The 17,409-nt window shown below is 41.7% G+C and overlaps 1 protein-coding gene across 1 annotated transcript; it reads left to right on the top strand.

Moving 5' to 3' along the window:
- The first annotated feature begins 10,136 nt into the window (after nucleotides 1-10,136).
- Nucleotides 10,137-16,237, top strand: LOC109902720 (transmembrane protein 165-like). The gene is made up of 6 exons (XM_020499317.2): nucleotides 10,137-10,524; nucleotides 11,029-11,257; nucleotides 13,659-13,834; nucleotides 13,960-14,142; nucleotides 14,426-14,531; nucleotides 14,647-16,237. The coding sequence occupies exons 1-6, from the start codon at nucleotides 10,375-10,377 to the stop codon at nucleotides 14,721-14,723; spliced, it is 921 nt and encodes a 306-aa protein (XP_020354906.1). The 5' UTR covers nucleotides 10,137-10,374; the 3' UTR covers nucleotides 14,724-16,237.
- The last annotated feature ends 1,172 nt before the right edge of the window (nucleotides 16,238-17,409 follow it).

Genomic DNA, 17,409 nt, shown 5'->3' with positions numbered 1-17,409 from the left:
GGTGGAGGCAGGTCCTCTCTCCAGTCTTGATGTTCTCCACCTGGCAGGCGTATACCCCCTGATCCCCCCAAGACACGGTTAGGGGCAGCTCCAGTGTGACGTTGGTGCCCTGCAGGCCAGACAGGACAGCCTGGGATAGGGTCCTCTGGGACAGGAACAGTGCCTGACAGCGCTGCATGGCTGGGATCTGCTCTCGGTCAGACACATTCCCCACATGGAACCAGGCTAGCTTTCCATAGATCAGCCGGTCTGCCTTACACCTCAGAATAACCTGGTCCTGCTCAATGGGCTACTGAGACACACTCAGCTAAACACCAACTGTAGAGTCAATAATCACATGCACAAGCGCACACACAATCATGAGGTGTTCTAATGCACGATCAGGCACATGCACAGATAGAGGTCTACGGGTTCTGAGCACCTGCCCTTTTGCCCTCCTTTGAGAAAAGTGCACCTTCAGATTGGAGGCATTTTTAATTATTACATTTTTAATTCACTTTTAGTATGTTCTCTCTGGTTATTTAAATGAATTGCACATCAAACTAGCTCATTTAGATTATTCCAAAAGCATAGCTAGCTATCTTGATGAGTGTGATTTTGCAGAAAATAAAGGCCTATGCTAATATATATGCATAAATGTGGGTACAGGACAATTTGATTATTGGTGGGGGGGTACAACTTTGAGCACCTGCCCCTCCAAAAGAACAGAAGACACAAAAGGAAGCTTACGTGTCAAATGGAAAAGGATGATTCGTGAATCTTGTCCCGCTTTGTTAGAAGTCGGGCATCTGTGGAGGGCGTGGATATTGGCTTTCTGGATCTTTAGAGAACACAGTCTGCAGATAAACATGAGCTATACTGTTATTTGAATGATTCATTGATATCACAAATGACTGAGATCACTTAGAGAGGAAGGAATGGTGTTGACCTTGTGAAAGTGATCTGTGTTCACGCTAATTCCATCGATAGGATTCTTCTGCCCTGTGTTATTCCTGATGTCCCTCCATTTGATACAGCCCTCCAGCTTGACCCCAGAGTTCACCACTCCTGACCTGCAGGACAAAACCAAGATCACTCAACTGACACACTGCTATAATGAGACACAGAAGATGCATATAAGCACATCTCTGTACATACAAACATAAACATTCACACACAAATGTAAAAAGATGACAAGGATCTTTATAAATACATGTACAATATGTAGGTCGCTGGTCTATTGGTTTATTGGTCCCTTTTCTCAGATTATTATTTCAGGAGAGTTATGTCATTTATTTACAGACTGGAGTGGGTAGGAACGTCAACAAACACCACTACAGTAGAGACCAGAACGGGGTGGCAGGGTAGCCTAGTGGTTAGAGTGTTGGACTAGTAACCGGAAGGTTGCAAGTTCAAACCCCCGAGCTGATAAGGTGCACTCTGTCGTTCTTCCCCTGAACAGGCAGTTAACCCACTGTTCCTAGGCCATCATTGAAAATAAGAAGTTGTTCTTAACTGACTTGCCTGGTTAAATAAAGGTAAAAAATAAAAATAAAAAACGCAAACAAAGGAGCAGGAGAAAAGAGTAGCATAGAAATTGACAGAGAGAAAGAGAGCTGAACATGTAAATGATCTGTAAAATGGGGAGCCAGAGATGATTGTTGTGATGATGGAGGAAGAAGCCTTTAGACAGAGTAGTGCACTGGGAACAGGAAATCCTGAACAGGACTGACGAAGTGCTTGGATGTGCAGGCTGAAGACAAGGCCTTACTGATGGTATGTGCTGTTGACTGGACCATACCTGAGGGGCCCATTCACTAATCACAACCCATTCTTAAGCTCCAGCTCTACCCAATCACAATCTTCCCAAGATACTCAATCACCAAAGTTCTCTTGAATACAAGGCTAAGCCACGCAGAGTACTGGGATCATATGGAAAACACATACATCATACAAACACTCCCGAGTGGTGCAGCGGTCTAAAGCACTGAATCTCAGTGCTAGAGGCACCACTACAGATCCTGGTTCGATTCCAGGCTGTATCACAACCGGCCGTGATTGGGAGTCCCATGGGCGGCTCAGCGTCGTCTGGGTTAGGGTAGGCAGTCATTGTAAATAATAATTGGTTCTTAACTGACTTTCCTGGTAAAATAAAGGTAAGTCAAATAAAAAACACAAAGATAAGCTTGGTCTTCATGTACTTCTCAGTCTAACTCACCCTGGTGTTAAACTATGCATGCAATTTATTGTGAGAAGTATGAATCATATCCACTTATCTGGTGCAGGTCAGAGGGCACATTCATTGTCTCTGTTAAAACTTCTTATGGCTTGAATCCCGCTAACGGGATCGATATAACAGCCAGTGAAAGTGCAGGGCGCCAAATTCAAACAGAAATCTCATAATTACAATTCCTCAAACATAGAAGTATTTTACACCATTTTAAATATAAACTTGTTAATCCCACCACAGTGTGTGATTTCAAAAAGGCTTTACGACGAAAGCACACCAAACGATTATGTTAGGTCTGCACCTAGTCAGAGAAAAACAGCAATTTTTCCAGCCAAAGAGAGGGGTCACAAAAAGCAGAAAGAGATCAAATTAATCACTAACCTTTGATGATCTTCATCAGATGACACTCATAGGACTTCATGTTACACAATACATGTATGTTTTGTTCGATAAAGTTCATATTTATATACAACAATCGGAGAATACATTGGCGCATTACGTTCAGTAATTCCAAATCATCCTGTGATTTTGCAGAGAGCCACATCAATTTACAGAAATACTCATAACATTGATAAAAGATACAACTATTATGCATGGAATTATAGATACACTTCTCCTTAATCCAACCGCTGTGTCAGATTTAAAATAAGCTTTACCGAAAAAGCACACCATGCAATAATCTGAGTACAGCGCTCAGACAACAAATCAAGCCATACAGATATCCGCCTTGTTGTGGAATCAACAGAAATCAGAAATAGCATTATAAATATTCACTTACCTTTGAAGATCTTCATCAGAATGCACTCCCAGGAATCCCAGTTCCACAATAAATGTTTGATTTGTTCGATAAAGTCTTTATGTCCAAATACCTCCTTTTTGTTTGCGCGTTTAGCTCAGTAATCCAAATGCTCAATGCGCGATCGCTTAGTTCAGACGAAAAATCCGAAGTTATATTACAGTTCGTAGAAACATGTCAAACGATGTATAGAAGCAATCTTTAGGATGTTATCATACATCTTCAATAATGTTCCAACCGGAGAATTCCTTTGTCTTCAGAAATGCAATGGCACTCAAGCAACCTCTCACATGAACTCGGGTGGTCAGCTCATGCCACTCTGCCAGACCTCTGACTCATTCCCTCCTCCTTCACAGTAGAAGCATCAAACAAGGTTCTAAAGACTGTTGAAATCTAGTGGAAGCCTTGGGAAGTGCAAGTTGACCCCATAAACACGGTATATTCGATAGTCAAAGAGTTGAAAAACTACAAAGCTCAGATTTCCCACTTCCTGGTTGGATTTTTTTTTTGCCATATGAGTTCTGTTACACTCACAGACATCATTCAAACAGTTTTAGAAACTTCAGAGTGTTTTCTATCCAATAGTATTATATATAATACTATGCATATATTAGCAACTGGGCCTGAGTAGTGGGGAGTTTACTCTGGGCACCTGATTCATCCATGCTACTCAATACTGCCCCCAGCCAAAACAAGTTAATGTTTTGATCAACATCTAGAATGCTGTTTTTCCTCCACAGAATCAAAAACCTGTTGACAATGACTATCTGAGGAGCATCAGAGTGAGGTTACGCACACGCGCACACACAGAGAATGTGAGACTTACTGGAAGATGATTGGGCAGTCCTCTCTGGACATCCACTGCCATTGGATGTGTGCGGGGGTGGGGATTCCACGGGCCGTGCACCTGAGGGTGGGGCTGCTGCCATACATGTGGACATCAGTGTCCATGACAACCCCCTTCTCAATGATATGGGGACATACTGAGCAGGCATGAACAAAGACTTTACAGTGTGAACGAAGCACTGGTGACATCCGTGGTGGCTTATTTCTGCTTTACCAAATGAGGAGAGTTACAAACTTCACACAACAGTCAGAGTTATACTTAAACTACATCTTTAATAATAAGAGCTTTGCAATAGCAATTTGACTTTCAATGATGCACCATTTCTAATGAACCATTGGAAGTGACATCAGAAAAGTACAAAGATCTTTTATAGCCAAGATACAACCCTCTCAACTTACATGACGAACCGCAGAACTTAGGAACAGTTAACAAAGGAAAACTTTTACTTGAGAGAGGAGTATCCTATAGCCAGATAGCATTCGCTATAAATTATCGTTCAGTTTCTAAAACGAGGTTCTAATCTCATTCCTCGTACTTTATAGCACAGAACCATTACCTCATCCAATGGCATAACTCAATTGTCAACTCTAGATACTCCCATCTCAAGTGAACCCCCTCTTGACCCCACTCCTGGACAAGCTCACCGACGGCAGCGACTTGTGCACAGACATTGTGGAGACAAGTAATTGGTTCCCCCTTAATCACGCCATCCCTTCACATGGTTTAACAGATACATTCACACATGAAGATAATGTTCCATCCTGACCTCTTCCGTTTCTGATATTCTGCATAGCACCAGAGACATGTAAAAGACAAGCCTGACCTCTCCCCTCTCTGGGCCCCAAGTGACTGAGCCCAAGCTGAGGGAAGAAATGCAACTGCCAACACTAGAGTATTGGAAATACATTCTAATAAAACATATCACATAATATTATGCAGATATGACATCTTAATTACTTATGTTACTCAACTAATTCAAATGCTGATGCTCCAGATACTCAACTAGTCTAAAGAAGGCCCGTTTTATTGCTTCTTTAATCAGAACAACAGTTTTAGGCTGAGCTAACATAATTGCAAAAGGGTTTTATGATGATCAATTAGCCTTTTAAAATAACAAACTTGGATTAGCTAACACAACGTGCCATTGGAACACAGGAGTGATGGTTGCTGATAATGGGCCTCTGTACACCTATGTAGATATTCCATAAAAAGTCAGCTGTTTCCAGCTACAATAATCATTTACAACATTAGCAATGTCTACACTGTAGTTCTGATCAATTTTTATGTTATTTAAAAAATGTTGTACTTTAATAAAAAAAATAAGGACATTTTTAAGCGACGTCAAACTTTTGAAGGGTAGTGTACTTGAGGCACTGTTCATTCAGATAGGAGAGAAGGCCAGTGCCTGTTGCGCACTGCAAAATCACCCACCTTGCAATCTGAGCGAAGGCAGTCAACATTTTGAAACTCTTTAACCATAAAAGGTAATTGTTTAAAACCTGGACATTTTTTCATTTTATGAGGCATGTCTTACTGTGTTCCAAACATAGGAATGTTAAGGGGATTGTATTATAAACACTTCCTATGCCATTGAAACCAATATTTCTCTCATGTTCTCAACTTTCTTTCATTGTCCAGCATCCAAAGACACAATCTTGATGGCACCGACAGAGATGGTCGTCTCGATTCAGGTCCTTAGGAAACTATCCAGGATTTTTTTTTTTTTATGTATTATTTCTTACATTGTTAACACAGAAAATCTCAAGTGCTATTACATACAGCAGGGAAGAACTATTGGATATAAAAGTGATGTCAACTTACCAACATTACAACCAGGAATACGACTTTCCCGAAGCGGATCCTTTTAACCGACTTCCACCCTGGACATTGGATCTTATCCCAGAGGCCGACCCAAAACAACTTGGTCGCCGCACGAGAGGCAGACGGAGCGGCCTACTGGTCAGACTGAGAAGGCAAGCAGACCTTACACCGCTTCTGAGCATATTACTCGCCAATGTCCAATCTCTAGACAACAAGGTAGACGAAATTAGGGCTCGAGTTGCATTCCAGAGAGACATCAGAGATTGTAAGATTCTCTGTTTCACGGAAACATGGCTCACTCTGGATATGTTGTCAGAGTCGGTACAGCCACCCGGTTTCTTCACACATCGCGTCGACAGAAACAAACAACTCTCTGGTAAGAAGAAGGGCGGGGGTATATGCCTTATGGTTAAAAACTCACGGTGTGATCATAACGACATACAGGAAATTAAGTCATGTTGTTCACCTGACCTAGAATTCCTTACAATCAAATGCTGACCGCATTATCTACCAAGAGAATTCTCTTTGATTATAGTCACAGCTGTGTATATCCCCCTAAGCAGATACCTCGAAGGCCCTGAAAGAACTTCACAATCATCTTCACAATCATCCAGTTTGCAGACAACACTACAGTGGTAGGCTTGATTACCAACAACAACGAGATGGCCTACAGGGAGGTGAGGGCCCTCGGAGTGTGGTGTCAGGAAAATAACCTCTCACTCAACGTCAACAAAACAATCGTAGACTTCAGGAAAAAGCAGAGGGAGCATCCCCCCATCCACATCGACGGGACAGGTGGAAAGTTAAGTTCCTTGGTGTACACATCACGGACAAACTGAAATGGTCCACCCACACAGGCAGTGTGGTGAAGAAGGCGCAACAGCACCTCTTCAACCTCAGGAGATGGAAGAAATTTGTCTTGTCACCTAAAACACTCACAAACTTTTACAGATGCACAATCAAGAGCATCCTGTGGGGCTGTATCACCACCTGGTACGGCAACTGCGCCACCCATAACCGCAAGGCTCTCCAGAGGGTCAAGGACAAAAGATCAAGGACAACGACCCCCCACGCCACTTTTATAAAGTCTACATATCCTACATTACTCATCTCATATGTATATACTGTATTCTATACCATCTACTGCATCTTGCCTATGTCGCACGGCCATCACTCATCCATATATTTACATGTACATATTAATATTCATCCCTTTACATTTGTGTGTATAAGACAGTCGTTTTGAATTTGTAAGATTACTTGTTAGATATTACTGCACTGTCAGAACTAGAAGCACGAGCATTTCGCTACACTCGCATTAACATCAGCTAACCATGTGTATGTGACCAATCAAATTTGATTTGAACCCATGCTTGTGGTTGTGTCTTCACATCTTCCTACATTTCTGAAGGATATTTTCATCTAGGTCATATGAAACTGCTAGCATTTGCAGTGCACTTTTGAGAACGGTGTTTTCCCACTAATTGCATTTTGGAACATTTGCGCTTACTGCCGTGTGCGCATTGCTGTGATTATAATGTGAAGAAATAGCCTAACAGTTTATCAACATTTTAAGCTAAACGTTCTGATCTGTTGCATCAGCCTCATAGCTTTTAAAAGGGTGGTTGTATTAATTTGGATCTATCGCGTCCCACAACAGTCCCGGCTTGTCCTTCTCACACAGAAGGACAAGCTGACCAATAGAATAGGTAAAACTTTTGTACTATGGGATATAGTAGATTGACATAGGCTAGTGCTTTTGCTGTTCCTTACTCATCTTGTTGGCTGACAAAGTAAATGTAGACCGTTCTTCTAACTTCTTGCCAATATGTGCCTTGGAATTTGATAAGAAGGAGGCGCGCCGTTGCATCCCTGATGCGTCTGTCTTCACTTGTAGACTACTTTGGAGCTGCAATACCTGTGAGAAGGATCTGATCAGGTGAAGGGCATTGGCTAATAAGAATTTAGATATCTGAAAGAGCCATGTAAGTGAGAGGTGCTTTAGAACACAGATGATTGGCAGTCTGGAGAAGAGAATTATATTTATTATATTCAGACCAAGGGCACAATGCACAGGTTTTGAACGCTTGCTCAGCATCCCTACTTCCCACGACTATGCCTGCAGCACACGTTATAACCACAATGTTATTTAACTGGTTGTTCAGTACATTACCGTTCTATACAACATTGCTCACCATTCTGTCATGCTGAACACACTCCTTCAAGGGTTTGCAAGTATATATAATATATATATATATATATATATATATATATATATAATTTTTATTTTATTCATAATACAAAATTATCAACAACTTACATCACTACATCAAACATGTATAATAAAACAAAACACAGGTATAAACAAGAAAATACAAAAAAATATATCAATGTATAAAACTTTTTTTTTAAAGAACGACAATTCTAATGCAATTGTAAACACTCAGATGATTAAATATATTTGTAATTTTGGTATAGAATTCTGGAACTTTTGTTTGTGTATAAAAAACATGGGTAGTGTTCAAACCGGTAAATATGTATTCTGCAAGGTTTTCCCAAAATTATATCACAGATTTACATTCATAGAACGAGTGAGTCAGATTTTCACATTTTTTTTGCAGAAAACGCAGATATCATCATTAGCTACAAATTTGGACAACGTAGAATTACATGGATATATCTTATGTAGAATCTTAAAGTGCACTTCCTTAAATTTGTTTGGTATACAATATTTGTAAGGCATCAACCAAGCTTTTTTCCAGACAATGTCAGGAATAAGCATGTTCCAGAAAAATGTTCCTCTAGGCGTTAGTTGGTTCCGTGAATGGAAAATGTGTCTTATGTATTTATTACAACAAGATTTCTCAAGTAAGCCCACGCCTTCCAAACCGAGTTCTGGATACGCTTTGTGATCATCACCAAAGCTAAGATGAGTTTATTAGTGTAGTTAGACCACTGGAAATGGCTTCGATCACAGAAAAACTCTCTGAAATGTATTGGAAACTCATTCAATGTTATAAATTGTTCATATGCAAGAATATTAACCCTGTTGTCGAAAACATCAAAAACAATGTCAATAATCCTCACATGCCAGCTAGGGTAGAACAATGACTTCTTCCTTAAAGTTATGTCTGAGAAAATGTGCAGGAAACATATTTTCCAGGACATTAAAGCTTGTTGGTGAAACCTAGACAATTTAGCGGGTAATCTTTCAGGAATATAATTACATTTCAGTAAAAATGTAAGACCTCCCAATTTATTAAACATATTGTTTGGAATGAAAGGCCAAATTGATTCTGTATGACCAAACATCTTTTCAACCAATTGATCTTGAAAGTGTTATTTATGTAAACAAAATCCAACACTTCCAGACCTCCTTCAGCTGATATATTTGAGAGGACTGACTTTTTTCCATTTGTAAGATTTATTTTTCCAGATGAAGTCAAGAAAGTTCTTGATGATCTCTATACAGGTAGAGGGATTTACAAATACAGATAATGAGAAGTACACAACGCGTGACAGTCCCTCTGCCTTGGACAGAAGCACTATCCCATGCATAAACAGATCCCAATGAGATCCCAATGATTAAATATATGTCTCAGCCTCCAGTATTTATGCTGCAGTAGTTTGTGTCGGGGGGCTGGGGTCAGTTTGTTATATCTGGAGTACTTCTCCTGTCCTATTCGGTGTCCTGTGTGAATCTAAGTGTGCGTTCTCTAATTCTCTCCTTCTCTCTTTCTTTCTCTCTCTCGGAGGACCTGAGCCCTAGGACCATGCCCCAGGACTACCTGACATGATGACTCCTTGCTGTCCCCAGTCCACCTGGCCATGCTGCTGTTCCAGTTTCAACTGACCTGAGCCCTAGGACCATGCCCCAGGACTACCTGACATGATGACTCCTTGCTGTCCCCAGTCCACCTGGCCATGCTGCTGCTCCAGTTTCAACTTTCACCTGACTGTGCTGCTGCTCCAGTTTCAACTGTTCTGCCTTATTATTATTCAACCATGCTGGTCATTTATGAACATTTGAACATCTTGGCCATGTTCTGTTATAATCTCCACCCGGCACAGCCAGAAGAGGACTGGCCACCCCACATAGCCTGGTTCCTCTCTAGGTTTCTTCCTAGGTATTGGCCTTTCTAGGGAGTTTTTCCTAGCCACCGTGCTTCTACACATGCATTGCTTGCTGTTTGGGGTTTTAGGCTGGGTTTCTGTACAGCACTTTGAGATATCAGCTGATGTACGAAGGGCTATATAAATAAATTTGATTTGATTTGATATATGTTTTCTTAATTTTAGGAGAAATTCGAATGTTGTCTGACTAACATGGGTTTGCAAGCATCTCTAGTGACATTTTCCATGACATCTAAAAATTGAACGTTGAAATAGCCAATGACAGTACTGCAGAGTAGGTACGTAGGGACATTACATACACGCCCTCCTTTCAGCGGTCCAATCACATAAGTGGTTTGTGTACTTGTCTTTCAGGTAAAAAACTTCACATACCGTATGAGTTTGATCAGTCAGTGAGGGACAGATTGCCTTTACTAGCTAGCTATGTAGTTAGGCCGTTTACAGCTAATTATACCGAGTAATTCATGCAGTCAGGGGGCAGTAATTTTTATAATTTAACACATAGCTACGCTACTACAAATTGCCCGTATTATCAGCATTTTAACACAATCTGCACGCTTCGCTGAAATGCTTCTCCTGGCCGGCGTAAGGGATGGAAGGGCTAACAGAAGTGTGATATGCGTCCTGCTGCCCATGGCTGTCGCGGTGTTGCTGTCGGTCGGAGTTGATGGGATCCAGGAGGAAAACAAACATGTCCAAGAACAAACGCCACAAGAGGTAGTTAGCTAGCAATCATTAATCAAATGCAATACACCGATGTTTCGCATGTATGCTAACGGTAGCATACTAGCTAACTATGGTTAGCAACTCGAAAGCATTCCACATAGATAGCTAATGCTAACTAGCTAGCCAAAGCAACGTCACCGCCACCAGTATATATTCCCCTAGTCACTGACCTCCTTTCGAGGTTCACGTTTTAGGGTCGACATAGCTAACGTTAGCTGGCTGTTCCTTTCTAGCTCGTGTGGTGTTCAGTTCCGCGTTGTTATGTCCATGTCACGAGCCCAAGTCAGGAAGTTGAACTGGCAATGAGTGAAGTAATTGATTCTCATAGCTAACAAGTATTATTGTGCCCCTCCCTCTACGTGACTTGACTATCCGCTTCAATTAGACAGCCTTTACACATTCCAAGATACAGTATGTGGACATACAAATCATAACATGGTTTTCATGGCCAACCTGTTCTGGACCTCAAGTGACATTTGTTTCCCCCTTCAACAGAAAGCACCTACTGCTCATGCCATTGGCCCCGAGGTCAGTGGAAATGACTCCAGCAAATCCGAGAACCTGGGCTTCATCCATGCCTTTGTAGCTGCCATCTCTGTCATCATTGTCTCTGAGCTGGGAGACAAGACGTTCTTCATCGCTGCCATCATGGCAATGCGCTACAACCGCCTCACCGTGCTGTTGGGGGCAATGCTAGCCCTTGGCTTTATGACCTGCATCTCGGGTTAGTGGATGAGATGGGGGGGGGGGGGGTTGGTTCAAAATGGGGTATACAGTTGAAGTCGGGAGTTTACATACACTTAGGTTGGAGTCATTAAAACTCGTTTTCCAACCACTCCACACATTTCTTGTTAACAAACTATAGTTTTGGCAAGTCGGTTAGGACATCAACTTTGTGCATGACACAAGTCATTTTTCCAACAATTGTTTACAGACAGATTATTTCACTTATAATTCACTGTATCACAATTCCAGTGGGTCAGACGTTTACATACACTAAGTTGACTGTGCCTTTAAACAGCTTGGGAAATTCCAGAAAATGACGTCATGGCTTTAGAAGCTTCTGATAGGCTAATTGACATCATTTGAGTCAATTGGAGGTGTACCTGTGGATGTATTTCAAGGCCTACCTTCAAACTCAGTGCCTCTTTGCTTGACATCACGGGAAAATCTAAAGAAATCAGCCAAGACCTCAGAAAAAAATTGTAGACCTCGACAAGTCTGGTTCACCCTTGGGAGCAATTTCCAAATGCCTGAAGGTACCACGTTCATCTGTACAAACAATAGTACGCAAGTAGAAACACCATGGGACCACGCAGCCGTCATACCGCTCAGGAAGGAGACATGTTCTGTCTCCTAGAGATGAACGGACTTGGTGGGAAAAGTGCAAATCAATCACAGAACAACAGCAAAGGACCGTGTGAAGTTGCTGGAGGACACGGGTACAAAAGTATCTACATCCACAGTAAAACGAGTGCTACATCGACATAACCTGAAAGGCCGCTCAGCAAGGAAGAAGCCACTGCTCCAAAACCGCCTTTAAAAAAGCCAGACTACAGTTTGCAACTGCACATGGGGACAAAGATCGTACCTTTTGGAGAAATGTCCTCTGGTCTGATGAAACAAAAATAGAACTGTTTGGCCATAATGACCATTGTTATGTTTGCCGAAGAACACCATCCCAACCGTGACGCACGGAGGTGGCAGCATCATGTTGTGGGAGGGACTGGTGCACATGAAGCATCATGTTTGCTGCAGGAGGGACTGGTGCACAAAATAGATGGCGACATGAGGGAGGAAAATTATGTGGACATATTGAAGCAACTTCTCAAGACATCAGTCAGGAAGTTAAAGCATGGTCGCAAATGGGTCTTCCAAATGGACATTGACCCCAAGCATTCTTCAAAAGTTGTGGCAAAATGGCTTAAGGACAACAAAGTCAAGGTATTGGAGTGGCCATCACAAACCCTGACTGCAATCATATAGAACATTTGTGGGCAGAACTGGAAAAGTGTGTAAGAGCAAGGAGACCTACAAACCTGACTCAGTTACACCAGCTCTGTCAGGAGGAATGGGGCAACATTCACCCAACTTATTGTGGGAAGCTTGTGGAAGGCTACCTGAAACGTTTGACCCAAGTTAAACAATTTAAAGGCAATGCTACCCAATACTATTTGAGTGTATGTGAACTTCTGACCCACTGGGTATGTGATCAAATAAATAAATGCTGAAATAAATAATTCCCTTTCTCCTATGATTCTGACATTTCACATTCTTAAAATAAAGTGGTGATCCTAACTGACCTAAGACAGGGCATTTTTACTAGGATTAAATGTCAGGAATTGTGAAAAACTAAGTATAAATGTGTTAGGCTGTATGTAAACTTCCGACTTCAACTGTAAGTGGTGGGCATGGCCATGGTCGATGGTGCAGTAGGTGACCAAACATTTTAGAGGCCTTCCTGTTTTCTGCAGTGATCCAATGTTGCTGTTTTAAAGCTCATTTTATGCAATTCTACACATTTTGCCATGTGGCGGAGATACAATGTTGAAATTTGCTAATTTCCTGTAATTATACATATTTTGCTTTTGGGGCTGAGAGAAAGAAATTCAGTTTTATAGCAAATTTCCTGAAATTCTACACAATTTGCCATGTCTTACTCTATCTGAATGACTCAAACTTAACATCAATGGGGGGCCTCATGCCATGACCAAAATACTCTTGAATGCCTAGCGTTTATTTTGGTGATTGTTAGTTATCAAATATGATCTTTTATTAAAAAATATCTAGGTCCTTTATCTTTTCTACATACTTTATTTCGTAAACTTTGTTTGAGTTGTTTAAGTTTACACGGAAAGCTTTACAATCCCAACAATTCTTTTCATTTAAAAAATATTTGTTTTAATGTTTGGACATAGGCGGCCTGAAAAAACACTTTTCTATGCAGAAAGCCCCCTGTGATTAGAATGGATTTGACATGGCTTCTAAGTTCATTAATGTATCACAATTAGTAGAGGTACCACTGACGAATCCTGGATTTGTCCGAATGTTTGTCTGAATATTTGGATCTGTACAGACTACAGGGCCATCACCTTGCCTGTTCTTTGTCTTTGTGTTTTTATCAGTGATGTTTGGTTATGCCACCACCATCATCCCCAGGATCTACACATACTACGTGTCTACGGCTCTGTTCGCCATCTTTGGTGTGCGCATGCTGAGAGAGGGGCTGAAGATGAGTCCAGACGAGGGACAGGAGGAGCTGGAGGAGGTGCAGGCTGATATTAAAAAGAAGGATGAGGAGGTCTGTACACACACACACACACACGGCCCATACCTACATTTGCATATTGTTATGCATTTTCATATTACCCTGCAGTATCTTGTTCTAGGGATTCAATGTTTGCCTTGTATTCCTATTTCCTATAGCTGCAGATGTCTAAGCTGCTAAATGGGGCTGCAGATGTGGAGTCAGGCTCAGGATCAAGCCATCCTCAGAGGAAGTGGCACAGCTTCATCTCGCCTGTGTTCATCCAGGCCTTTACCCTCACCTTCCTGGCAGAGTGGGGAGACCGCTCTCAGCTCACCACCATCATCCTGGGTGCCCAGGAGGTGAGTCCTGACAGAGCCACTGTCGAGTCTGTCTGCTTGCCTAGTCAAAATGGTACATTCTGGCAAATGTTAGACTGACTTCAAACCAAGGCTATAATGCTTAGGTGTGGCAGTGGATACAAAGTCAGTTAATGATTATGGTCAGGATGAAGAGTTGCTGTGTATACTCAAAAGGAATGATTATTGTTAGGGAATTATTGTTGTGTGTTTTTTCTACTGTACTGTCATGCTTTTTGGTTCTGTGAGAATGTTAAAGATGTCATAAACCAATGCTCTGTCTCAGGATCCTTTTGGAGTGGCGGTGGGTGGTACTCTGGGGCACTGTCTGTGCACAGGACTGGCTGTGGTTGGAGGAAGGATGATTGCACAGAAGATTTCTGTCAGAACTGGTAATGTTTTATTTTCTTCCTTTCAGTGTTCCTGGTCAAGTGGTCATCATAGCCTATACTGTAATACATGTAGTAGTCATCAGAATTGTGTTATGGACTGTTTTTCTCTCCTCAGTTACAATCATTGGTGGGATCATGTTCCTGGCCTTTGCCTTCTCTGCCCTCTTCATCAAACCGGATGCTGGATTCTAATTGGAGGGAAGACTTTCAGGCAAATTTTGTACATATCTGTAAAGCTCAACTATGTTTATTTAGTGTGTGTGTGGTTGAGAGGGAGAAATATGGAGAATATTCTCTAATGGGACTGAGCGAGTGTGTGTGTGATTTCTGTTCTCTTGTCTTACTAAGTCTGTGATCCCTCACCGGTCTGAGTCCTACACTAAGAACAAGACTTACCTCTCCCTCACACTCAGGCCCGTCAGTACTGAGCTTGGGTCTGTTTATTCATTAATTCCCCATCCTTATTATTATATTATGCTTTAAAGTCCTACTCCAATCTAATTTTCACCTCATTTAACACCTGATTTACGTAACGGGGGGCGCTTTCCTCTTTTGTTCTCTATTGCACCAGCATTGTTCCTCAAGCAAGCCGGGAAGTCAATGACATCATAGGGCACCATCAGACCCAACTCATCAAAATCTTCTTTTTTTTACCCTTGTGTGTACTTTAATGTATTTATACTTGGGATATTGCTTTTCAATAGGAAAAGTACAACAACAAAAAATATGCCGGCTGAACACTGACTCCAGGTCTGTCCCATGGAGTCCAGTTTTATGGCCACTGTGAAGCGATTCAGTCCCTTTGATCGATGGCCAGGCCTCAGGCCAACTCCCATACGTTTTGTGCCCCTCAGAATATCATCTGAGAACAGTAACATTGGGCTGCCTTTGCTTCATAAACCCCATAATTAGTTGATCTACCATTTCTCCAGCTGTATCAGGGATGTGAATCTTTTCACGGTTGTGAGTATTACTGTTCAGCGATTTCCATCTGCTAGACAGGACATGCCAGTTCTAAGCATCATGGGGATCTTGAAGCAGCAGTAACCCATTCAGTGTCAGTATTCTACATTCCAGCTTCAAGGCAGCAAAGGGGGGGAGGACACCCCACGGCCAGTGTGTCCCAATGGAGGCTGTGGGGGGAGCTATAGGAGGACGGGCTCAATGTCTGGAATAGAACCGTATCAAACCCAGTTTGACTCCGTTCCATTAATTCCATTCCAGCCATTACAATGAGCGCTTCCTCCTATAGCTCCCCCATCAGCCTCCTCTGGTCTGTCTGCCACTCATATTGCTACTAGGGTTTATTAAGAGGTTGTGTCTGATGTCTACTGGTGACGAAATCATGGAACAAAATATTTCTTTGCTTCCTCCTAAATTTCACTGCCGATAAAAAGGACCTAAGCCACTAAGTCTACTGCACCTGTCCTGAGTGGTTGGTTATGGTAGTTATTTACAACTTTGAGGTACAGATGAGGATTTTGTTCTTGTTAAGGTTTGTATTTTTTTGAAGGTACTGTAGAGAAGAATCTTTTTTTTAAGTGCACAGGGTAATGTGACTCCATTGTCAATATTTGACCAGTTGTACCCTGTGACGACCAAACAGGTGTGTACATGTACGTGGTTTGAGACAGATGAACTTTTGATTGTTGTAAATCCTGATCAATGCTTAAATGCTCAATAAAACCTGTCTTGTCTAGACTCTCTTACCGTAACTACTTTTTCAGCCCCTACATTTTATGTACCGAGTTATTCTGGATATTTACATTTGTTATTTAGCAGACGCTCAGTCTTATCCAGAGAGACTTACAGGTGCAATTAGGGTTAAGTGCCTTGCTCAAGGGCACATATGGATTTTTCACCTTGTCAGTTCATGGATTTGAACTAGCAACCTTTCAGTTACTTGCCAGATATGAGTGATTGCAGCGAATTGCAAGCAGGTTTCTTACCTGACCATTGACACTCGATTTCTGGTTTGGTTTGTCCATCAAATGATTCTTCAACTGAAAACATCAAGTTGTTTTTATTGAATAAGGGGAGAAAACAGCACTGTTTGCTTTAAAATGTTCCATTATGTTTAGTGTATGTAAGATTAGTCTGGCTCTAGAAACTCATTTATAGCAGTACACTCCTTGCAGTGATATTAAAATGCCTTCAGTATATGTGTCTTAAGGTTTTCACACAACTTCATTTAGCTATGCTGCAGAGCAGGGTTAGCACCATAGATAGAAATAAAATGGGTAGAACAGACTGCACTCTAAGTTAAAGTCCACACAGGGTTCTAGGAATGAAACTCCAGAATGTGAAATGTCAGAATAATAGTTAAGAATGATTTCAGCTTTTATTTATTTTATCACATTCCCAATGGGTCAGAAGTTTACATACACTCAATTAGTATTTGGTAGCATTGCCTTTAAATTGTTTAACTTGGGTCAAACATTTCAGGTAGCCTTCCACAAGCTTCCCACAATAAGTTGGGTTAATTTTGGCCCATTCCTCCTGACAGCTGGTGTAACTGAGTCAGGTTTGTAGGCCTCCTTGCTCTCACACGCTTTTTCAGTTCTGCCCACAAATGTTCTATAGGATTGAGGTCAGTGTTTGTGATGGCCACACTTTGTTGTCCTTAAGCCATTTTGCTACAACTTTGGAAGTATGCTTGGGGTCATTGTCGATTTGGAAGACCCATTTGCGACCAAGCTTTAACTTCCTGACTAATGTCTTGAGATTTTGCTTCAATATATCCACATAATTTTCCTCCCTTGTGATGCCATCTATTTGGTAAAGTGCACCAGTCCCTCCTGCAGCAAAGCACCCCCACAACATGATGCTGCCACCCCCGTGCTTCACGGTTGGCATGGTGTTCTTTGGCTTGCAAGCC

This window comes from Oncorhynchus kisutch, linkage group LG13, assembly GCF_002021735.2.
Source record: "Oncorhynchus kisutch isolate 150728-3 linkage group LG13, Okis_V2, whole genome shotgun sequence".
Taxonomy (NCBI): Eukaryota; Metazoa; Chordata; class Actinopteri; order Salmoniformes; family Salmonidae; genus Oncorhynchus; species Oncorhynchus kisutch.
The sequence above is the reverse complement of the archived record's forward strand: the minus strand, read 5'-3'. Positions and strand labels throughout refer to the sequence as shown.